Source organism: Cervus elaphus, chromosome 18 (genome assembly GCF_910594005.1).
Source record: "Cervus elaphus chromosome 18, mCerEla1.1, whole genome shotgun sequence".
Lineage (NCBI taxonomy): Eukaryota > Metazoa > Chordata > Mammalia > Artiodactyla > Cervidae > Cervus > Cervus elaphus.
The window spans coordinates 124,173,569-124,183,683 of NC_057832.1; the positions used below are offsets into that span (position 1 = coordinate 124,173,569).

Below are 10,115 nucleotides of genomic sequence, written 5' to 3' on the forward strand. Positions count from 1 at the left end.
CAGGCTGCAAATGAAGCACAAGCTGGAATCAAGATCACCAGGAGAAATATCAATAATTTCAGATATGCAGATAACACCACCCTTATGGCAGAAAGTGAAGAGGAACCTCTTGAAGAAGGTTAAAGAGGAGAATGAAAAAGCTGGCTCAAAACTCAACATTAAAAAAACTAAGATCAAGGCATCTGGTCCCATCACTTCATGGCAAATAGGTGGGGAAACAATGGGAACAGTGACAGACTTTTTTCCTTGGACTCCAAAATCACTTCAGATGGTAACTGCAGCCATTAAATTAAAAGACTCTTGCTCCTTGGAAAAAAAGTTATGACAAGCCTAGATAGCGTATTAAAAAGCAGAGATGTCACTTTGCCAACAAAGGTCAGTATAGTCAAAGCTATGGTTTTTCCAGTAGTCATCTACGGATGTGAGAGTTGGACCATTAAGAAGGCTGAGTGCCAGAAAACTGATGTTCTCGAACTGTGGTTTGGAGAAGACTCTTGAGAGTCCCTGGGACTGCAAGGAGATCAAACCAATCAATCCTAAAGGAAATCAACCCTGACTATTCATTGGAAGGACTGATGCTAAAGCTGAAGTTCCAATACTTTGGCCACTTGATGCAAAGAGTTGACTCATTAGAAAAGACCCTGATGCTGGGAAAGATAGAAGGCAGGAGGAGATCACGACAACAGAGGATGAGATGGCTGAATGGCATCACCGACTCGATGGACATGAGTTTGAGCCAGCTCCAGGAGGTGGTGAAGGACAGGGAAGCCGGACATGCTGCAGTCCATAGAGTCACAAAGAGTCAGACACAACTTAGTGACTGAACAACAACAATGTTATCTCATTCTTTCTAAATTTATTTTTAATTTTATAATAAGCATTAGTTCAGTAGAGCATATTTGATTTGCAAATACATAGACACATATATGTATACTGATATGTGTACACATCCACGTGGTGCAGGCCACGTCCATGAAGTGAGGTTTCCCGCAGAACAGTTACAGAGTCGGATTCGAGGGTGGTCCATGGTCACCCCACCACAACTGAAGGGCCGTGGGGAGAAGGCAAGCTTCATTCTGTTACAGCTGTCCTGCCACCCTATCAGCCCGCCTCTCCCCAACCTGTGAGCACACAGCCAGCAGCTCCTCCCAAGCCCCGTCTGCATAGGGCTCCTCAGGGGGTCTGGCCAGTTCTCTGAGGTGGGGGCACCCCGTGCACTGTAGGCTATCCAACATCCCAACCCCTTCTCTGGAAGCAGCACACCTCCTACCCGAGCTGAGACAACCAAAAATGTCCCCAAGGCAGGCGAGACCCCAGTGGAGGACCACTGGGCTAGTAAAGGAGCTACACACCTCGTTCTCAAGAGGACGCTTAAAACAACCCTCAACCTTGTTTTCAGAAGACATCCTCCTCCTCCATTATTCATTTATTTTACACAGCAAAGCAGCATCTCGTGATATCCTGGAGGAACTATTACAGCACTTGAAACACATATACCCATACGTAGATAGAAACTTTCAAGTTAAGGCTTTGATTTGGGAGGGTTACAACTAGGACTGCCATTATCAACAATTCTCCCACCAGCTCATAAAATTCTTTCAAAAACACACAAAAAAATTGGTGTTTTGCTCATGGTATAAATTCAGAGAGATTCAGGTGAAGTCCTCCATTTCTCTTGACTCCCACTGTGAGTGCAGACAGAAAGATGAGACAGCTTCGTAGTCTATCAACATGGCCTCAACCCTGAAATGACAACCTTTCTCACGTGATCTGTGTCCTGGGCCCATATCCACTCAGCCCCACCACGTGTTTGGAAACTGTTAGACTCCTCCCTGGTTTCCACGGTGACCGTGCCCTGGAGTCAAGGACCAGAACACCCTGGCAAGGCAGGTACAGGCAGGGGGAGGCTCAGTCACAAGGGTGGGTCCTGGTCTCCCAGAACGGACCCTGGCGCTGCCTCGTGTTTTGCTCAGACAACACTTAACTCAGATGCAAGTACGGTGATCTGAACCCCGGCCTATTTTCAGGCAAAAGCAGAAAAGGAGATTCAAGAAGACCCAAAGTATTGACAAAGCAAACGTGCCTTTCCGGGATGGAAGACGCCTCGAGGTGGGAAGGCTGGTGGGCCGTGGCTCAGGCTGCTTCTTCACCCATGTCCCCGTTCCCACCCGCCACGGAAAGACTGTGCTTCCTCTCACCGGTCTGCCACCCGGGGCCATTAAAATACCAGCTATTTCAGAGAACATACACATCGCTAAACTGGCTTCCAGCCGTACCTCAGGTTAATTACTGCTCTGAGCTGGATTAAAGCCACAGCCCCAGATGGAAAAGGCATCAGCCTCCCAGGGCCAACTTCAGGGGCTGCTCCGTCCATTTACGAGTTGACTATATTTCGCTGTTGGAGTCAGAATTGACTCGCACCATTAATGTAAAGTCCTTTCCCCTTTGGAAACCAGGTCAGTTTTTCTTCTGAAAATTCCTTCCCCCAAACAAACTTCCAAACACATCCTTTGTACTGTACATTAGGACACTGCAAAATGGGCTTTGAGAACCACCTGGGACACAGACTGCCCATATCACACAAGGGAAACTTCGTTCTTTCACCTCCTCGGGCAAGAATAAGGAATGCTCAGAAGGCACCCTTCCTTACCTGTCTGCTACTCTAAATGTCAAGTTAGATGGAACCACTCTTAACTTTTTCTTATGAAAGTAACCCCTCTTTCTCCCCTTACTCTGAATCAGGCTATTTGCTGTGACAAGTCTCAAGCAAAAGCTAGCTTCTTCAGCGTTTGTATTGCTACATTCAAAAAATCTGATGGAAGCAGAGAGGCATCTGAGCAGAGGGCGTGAACATAGGAATCTGTGAATGCTATGGTGGCATTGCACTCCTGCCATCTCGGGAAGGCTAGGTGTCCAAAAACAAGTTGTCCATTTCTAAACATCAAAATGCCCTCTGAGAGGCCAACCAGATGATTGAATCCGACAGCCAGAACAAACTCCAGTTTGGAACATCACCGCCCTCCTACAGACGTCCTGTTCTTGGGAACTGGAGGGACAGGTTCTGCCGGCACACAGGATCATCTGCCGGGACCTGCATCCTCAGGGCTGGCCCTGCCCTGTCCTGGGGTCAGCTGCTGGAGGAGGCCAGAGCCCAGGACCCAATCCCAACACTGGGTGTCCTACAGCGTGCTTCTCAGCCACTCTGGGCCTCAGTCTTCCCACCCGTGGAACGCAGACAGAAACGCGCGCCAAGTAAGCACACACAGGGCGCTCCAGGCACTGCCGAGGGAAGGCATGGGGCAGAGCCGGGGTTACAGGATGGTCCTACCACCTGTCACTGGAATCTGTACACAGAACACACACCAAAAGAGAAACTCGATTTCACGTGTGATAATTTTTAATTGAATAGAGAGAGAAATCACCCCAATCTGTTTTATAACTATTAGCTCATTTCCTCCAGCCCATCACTCTCTCGAACTGCCCTCACAGGAACCATTACTAGTCACATGAGGTTAAGAGGGCATGTCCTTGCGTTTTCTGAATTGCAGCCGATATTCTGACAAAATAAGTAAACCAATCGCTCTCTTATCCACCTCCATACAGGAGCGTTGACACCAAGAGATCACTGAAAACCCTCGAGGCTTTCTTTTCTTCACATCTCACATGAAGGCCATTTTAGAGACAGATGGACCCTGATGTTTCACACCTCAGCACTTAAAGTCCAAAGTCCAGTTTCTTAGACTAATATGGGAGTCACTCACTTATCAGCTTGGAAGCTAACAAACAAAAATATTACTTAATATGTGAACATAAGCGTTTCCAGGAGAACCGCACCTCTTTTCACTTCCTGCCCTAGATACTTAAATAGTGGTTGTGGCCAAGCTGTTAGAGAAGGCATGAGTTAAAAGAAAAAAATTTCCTTCGTCCTTCTACAAACTCTGTCTCCAGCCAGCAGAAAAGAGCATTGACTGTTTTCTGCTTCTCCGGTTTTCTGGCCTCCTATCAGCCAAGATGTGAAAAATAAGTCCAGCTGGGTCTACATTTATGAAGGTCAATTTAGACTAAGGTGAAAACAGCTGCCAGGTGCTTTTATATGGCACAGAGGGTTATCTGCTGTGAAGTCAACTGTTTGCTTTCTCGGGAAATGGAACATCTAGTCAGAAGAGATAAGATAGGTTCTTAGCTAGCTGAGCCTCACCAGGCCTGCATCTACCAACACACATCTAGATGAAAGCCTTGCCCACTCCTTAAGCTTTTTTCTGCCTCTGCACAAATGAAACATCCTTAAACTAGCAATATTTGCATATACCCAGGCATATCTTAAATATCTGCCACCCAAAGCCTGAGGGTTCTTTTCAGTTTGGGTCCCATTTAATTACAAACATGTTTTCATTTAAAAATCTTGAAATTCTAAGGTATTGCTCACAGAGGTGTGGTAACAGAAACCCTTCTTAATAAGACATGTGTAATGACAGCTCAGCTGACTCCATCTCTCCACACTTCACTACCTCACTCCATATTCTTAACTTCCAAAAATTCTAAGAAAAGGGGTGAATAACTGCATTTGCAAGTTAGGTAGTACTACATGTAAAACACAGAACAAAATAAACTCAGAATGCAGAAATTATTATCATGTAAAAGAACCAATGATTGCCACAGAACTCATCAAACCACGTGCCCCGGGACGATGAGCCTGGGGCTGCACCCTGCCAGAGCTGTGGGCCCCCTGCTGCCCTTCTTCGGGGGAAGCCGGGGCTCCAGCAAGCCTGCACTTTTCACGGCATTCAGAAATTGTCAGTGGGGACCAGCACCACCACCGAGGAAAGGAGAAGGAAGACTATGACGAATTGAGCACACCCCCGCACCTCCCTGGCGCACTCACAGAGGATGATCTTGGTAACCAGGTGCGAAACCAGATGAGCGTTTAAAAGGAGAGATGCGAGACGCCGAGATGCACAGCTGAGGTTCGCACAGAGAGGAAGCCATCTGAGCACTGCGTTCATTCCCTGCACATTCCTCCTGAGCCTGATACATTTAACTGCCATCTCTGGATGCAGGAGACAGCCACACCACCATCCCACCCAATGCCCCTGCATCTGTGGGGGCGCCCATTGTCGGCACCTCCCTCTCCCAGAAGCCTGGGGTTCTCCTTGCGCCCCAGGCCCGCTGCACAAGGACACCAATCAGCACCGGGGGAGCAGGGCCAGAGCAGCAGGAGGAGGAAACCACCAGCAGAGAAAGGCTCACAGCTGGAGAGAAGGCGGCGGGCAGCGGGGCTCTCGCTCAGGGAGGGGCAAGCTGCTCACCACCACACAAGAGGCAAAACCAACAGCTCCGGACCCCAAGAAGCAAAGATGGATTTGTGCTTTTGTGGCAGGAAGAATGCTTTGATTTAAAAATAAACATCATGCCATCTAGGTGACAAAGCACGCCGACTGCTCCTGGCAGCTCTCTCCTCAGCTCTGTGTGGGCTCACTGGTGAATGAAAAATACGTGTGGGCAAATCGAGAGGCAAAAACAAAGGAGAAAAAGAAACAGGCGCCCATCTTCAAGGCCAGGTAGGTCTGACTCTGGATTCTCCAAGCTACCTTTGCACAAAAGGTGGATTCTGTCCTGTAGCAAATGAAATTTGTGTTTCTTTAGCAAAAGAGGAAGATCTTTAATATGTATGACTGCCTTTAAATGTGGGGGCTGCCAGAGCAGGTTCACAAACTAGCCTCCCTATAACTGAAGAATGATTTAAAGACAAAAGGCTCAAGTTCACAGCAGCATAATGGAAAAAGTACTGAGCACCCAAACAAAAGGATGTCCTAAAATCACAGAGAACGGCAGAGAGAGGAAGAAAGAAAACCCAAAGACAGAAGAGAATCGCTAAGCTGCCCAGGACAGAGCTACCTGACAGCAATGGTGTTCTGGCCACAAGCAGAGTTGAGTCAGATCCTTGAGAAGGGGTGCCTTATTCCTGCCCCATGCACCTCTGATAACCATGTCGTAAATAATAGGCCACCATATGCCATAAGAGAGTCTTCTGCACCAGAAGGACATGGGCAGAATAGGTGCTGAAGGTCAGGAGGCTAATGTGATTAAGGGGGAGAGGGTGCCCTTGAGGAAAGGGCGAGGTGAGATGCCCCCTGTCACTGAGATGCTGTCAACAGTTGCTGTGGACTGTGGCATGTGGCTCAGAGCAATGAACATACACTCACGCATGGTAGTTTTGTCAATCTGGGGTTTCAACAAGCGCTCCTTCACTGTCTAAATGTGAAAAGGCCCCTATTTCAAGGCAAGGCATCCTGTGCAGAAACAGCTGGCGCCTCAGGTCTTGGTGACATTTGACCTCTGATTCTAATCTGCAACTCTAGGACTCAACTGAGGAGGAAAAATGTGTATCACCTTGAACCATGTGTTCTATAGACCTTAACTTGAAGTTGAGTGTTAACAGTTAAATAAATAAACAGGTATAAGTGACATGGCTGGGACCAGATCTATGGTCTCTGGGTATGTCTTTCCTTGTCCATCATTATTTGGAATACTGCAGTTGCTATCACCATTATTTACAAGATCCAGACGGCTGAGAAAGAGAAAAATTGCAGCACATGCCTTTCATGGGTGACCATGGTCCCCCTGCACCATCTGAAGACTGTGCATGTGAACCCTGAGGACACAGCAGCATCCCCTGGGTGAGGACGGTGCAGGGATAGAAGGCTGAGTGCACAGGACCTCGGGAGTGGATGTGGGTAGGCTATGGCTACATGCAGCCCCAGGCTGGGTCCCCCAGTGGTTAGACAACACTTCCATCTGGCTATCTGTGCACCCCGCCATGGTAGCGTCCAATCATCCCAGAATCCAGCAGGCTACACCTATCAGCTGGAGTCCCTGAGACAGTTCAAAAAGGTCTGGGCCCCTAAGGTCAACCCACACCAAGACTGCATTCAGGAGGCTCCCTAGAAGCACCTCAAGAACAGAGGGGGAATAAGGCTTCCCTTAATGATACAAGTCAACTTTGCTGGTAGCCAGAACACCACTGCCATGTCGAGCCGCGCTGTCCCGGGCAGCTCAGCGATTCCCTTCTCTTCACTTACGTCTGCCTTGGCTTTTCTTTTGCTCCCTCCCTGAGCCACCCCCTCCTTCCTCCTTTCTCTACCATTTCTGAAAGTCGTAGAGATTTTCAGCTTGCGATGATCGGGCAGTTACAATGGAAAGAGAATAGTCGAGGACCAGCCTCGCCTTCATCCCATGGAAACTGCCCTGCCTGGAAGACCAAGTGGCCAGTGTCAGCTGACCCTGGTTCTCCCTGACCGTGTGTGTGGAGGGCGGTGTCTGGAGAGCTGAGCAAACAGCTCTTACAGGAGGTGACATGCCAGTTCCGGCCAGATGAAGGAAGGAGCACAGCCCAGCGAAAGCTGACCAGCACACAGCCAGGCCTCTGTGGCAGCTCTGGGGCAAGGTCCTGGAGGTCAAGGCAGAGTGAGCTGGTCCCCGAGCCTCCCTGGTGGGGCTTAGCGGGGCAGGTCCAGCAGGGCCCGGGGTGGCTCGGGGGAAAGTGGCTGGACGACGGGATGCCAGGTGCGGGGACCAGACAAGCTGTTCCCCCCAGGACCTCCCCCGGGCAGGCGAGGACCTCCTCCTGGGTGGCGCTGGCCTTCCCCGTGCTCGCTGTCCGCAGGCCGGGGCTGCGTGTGCGCCCAGGAAAGCCAGGGCGGCGCTTGGGGCCCGGGACCTGGGGCGGCCGTGCCCACCTGTGTCGGCAGTCCTCGGTCTCTGGGACAGCGGCTCCCGGGGGCGGCAGGGCGAGGCCCGGGCCGGCTCTGCCCGCAGCCCCGCGGCAGGCGCTCCTCAGGGGCTGGGGGCCGGCGCCCGCGACCCGCCTAAACCGACCCTCCTCAACCGACCCTCCTCTACCGACTCTCCTCAACAGCAAGGCGGGCGCGCGTCGCAGGCCGCGGGGCGGCGGCCCGGCCCTCCCCGCGCCCCGCCGCCCCCCACTCCCCTCGGGGCGGGGGGACGCCCGAGCGACCGCGAGGCGCGGGGGAGGCCGCGCGGGGGGGACACGCGGCACGGACACGCGGGGGCGCCCCCGCAGAGCGCGCGCCCGCCGCCGCGCCCGCGACCCCGCGCCGCTCGCTGAGCGCCCCCTCGCCCCCACACCTCTTCTCCAGCCCTCCCCACCCCCTCCCCCTAGAAGCGCGCCCGCGCCCACTCAGGCGCCCCTCCCCCGCTCCCCTCAGCCACACGGCGCCCCTCCCCCACAGCGACCCCGACCCCGACCCCACTCACCGAGCAGCCCCGGGAGCGGCCGGGCGCGGGGCGCGGGCGCGGGAGCGGCGGGCGGGGCGCGCGGCAGCAGCAGCAGCAGCAGGAGCGCGAGCGGCGGCCCCATGTCGGCGGCACTCAGTCCATGGCGGCCGCTCCTCCCCGCGCTCCCGGCGCTGCCGCGGCTTCAGCACCGGACAGCGCCGCCAGCCCCGCCCCCGGCACGCCCGGCCCCGCCCCTCCGTGCTTGGTCCCGCCCCCGACACGCCTGGCCCCGCCCCTCCGCCCCGGCCCCGCCCCTGGCACGCCCGGCCCCGCCCCCGGCACGCCCGATCCCGCCCCTCCGCGCCTGGTCCCGCCCCCTCGCGCCCAGCCCCGCCCCTCCGTACTTGGTCCCGCCCCCGACACGCCTGGTCCCGCCCCGACGCGCACGGCCCCGCCCCGCGCCCGCCCGCCGCCGGCGCTCCCAGACCCCCGCTAGAGAAGGGGTCCCTGAGACTAGCTCCGAGCTCTGGGCCGCCTGTGCCTCCTCGCTGCGTCTCCGGGCCTGCAGGCGCCCCCGTCCCCCTCATACCCTGCGCTGGGGCCTGCGTCGGAGCGCCTGCAGCGCGGGCAGCGGAGGCCTGCCCGGAAACGGGAGGGGCGCCGTGTAGGGGTTGTGGGGGTCCTCATCCTGGAACTGAGAGGCCATGGGAGCCTAACCTGGGGGTCAGCGGGGACGGGCCCGCAGACCCGGAAGCCACTCTGGCCCTGAGCTCCGGTCCGCCAGGTCGGGATTCCACAGCAGGAACCTGGACCGAGGTGAAGTCTCCGGAGGCCCTTCCCTCCTCCCTGCACCCTGCCCTCCATTGGCCGCTGTCGGGGTCCGGACGGGGCGCTGGGGACCGTGTGTTCCTACCCAGGAGACTTTTTCTCTCTAAAGACCTGGGCACCGCATTTGGGGAATCCTTCAGCGGATGGGGGCTGTGTGTGTATGTGTGTGTGTGTGTGTGTGTCACAGAGAAGTGAGGGGTGTGTGTGTGTGTGTGTGTATCAGAGAGAAGTGAGTTGTGTGAGTGTCTGCCTGTGTGTATGAGAGGTGGGCTGTGTGTGTGCGTATGTGTCTGTGTCAGAGAGAAGTGAGTTGTGTGTGTGCGTGTGTGAGAGAGAGAGAGGAGGGCTGTGTATGTGCATGTGTGTGTGTGTCAGAGAAAAGTGAGGTGTGTGCATGTGTGTGTGTGAGAGAGGTGGGCTGTGTGTATACATGTGTGTGTGAGAGAAAGGTGGACTGTGTGTGTGTGTCAGAGAGGTTGGCTTTGAGCATGCATATGTGTGTGTGAGAGAAGTGGGCTGTGTGCATGCATGTGTGTCTTTGTGTAAGAGAGAAGTGGGCTGTGTGAGTGCATGTGTCTGTGTGTCAGAGAGAAGTGAGGTGTGTGCGTGTGTGAGTGTATGTGTGTGTTTGTGTGAGAGAGGTGAGCTGTGTGCGTGTGTCTTTGTTAGAAGTGAGGTGTGTGTGTATGTGTGTGTCTGTGTGTCAGGAGTGAGGTGTGTGTGTGCATATGTGCCTGTCTGTGTCAGAAGTGAGGTGTGTGCATTACGTGCGTGTCTGTGTGTCAGAAGTGAAATGTGTGTACATGTGTGTCTGTGTCAGAAGTGAGGTGTGTGCATGCATGTGTCTGTGTCAGAAGTGAGGTGTGTGTGTATGTGCATGTCTGTGTGTGTCAGAAGTGAGTGTGTGTGTCTGTGTCAGAAGTGAGGTGTGTGCATATGTGTGTGCCTATGTGTGTCAGAAGTGAGGTGTGTCTGTGTGTCAAAAGTGAGCTCTGTGTGTGTCTCTGCGTGTGTATGTCTGAGTGAGAAGCGAGGTGTGTGCATGCATATGT

At 53.7% G+C, this 10,115-nt stretch overlaps 1 protein-coding gene across 3 annotated transcripts in view; it reads right to left on the reverse strand.

Annotated features, from left to right (window-relative positions):
- PTPRN2 (protein tyrosine phosphatase receptor type N2) overlaps nt 1–8,441 on the reverse strand; it is a 593,102-nt gene extending 584,661 nt beyond the window's left edge. For all 3 annotated transcript variants that reach the window (XM_043873080.1, XM_043873079.1, XM_043873077.1), the window contains exon 1: nt 8,275–8,441. In XM_043873080.1, coding sequence (XP_043729015.1) covers nt 8,275–8,377 — 103 coding nt within the window. In that variant the 5' untranslated portion in view covers nt 8,378–8,441. The remainder of the gene's footprint in view (nt 1–8,274) is intronic.
- Nucleotides 8,442–10,115: the final 1,674 nt, after the last annotated feature.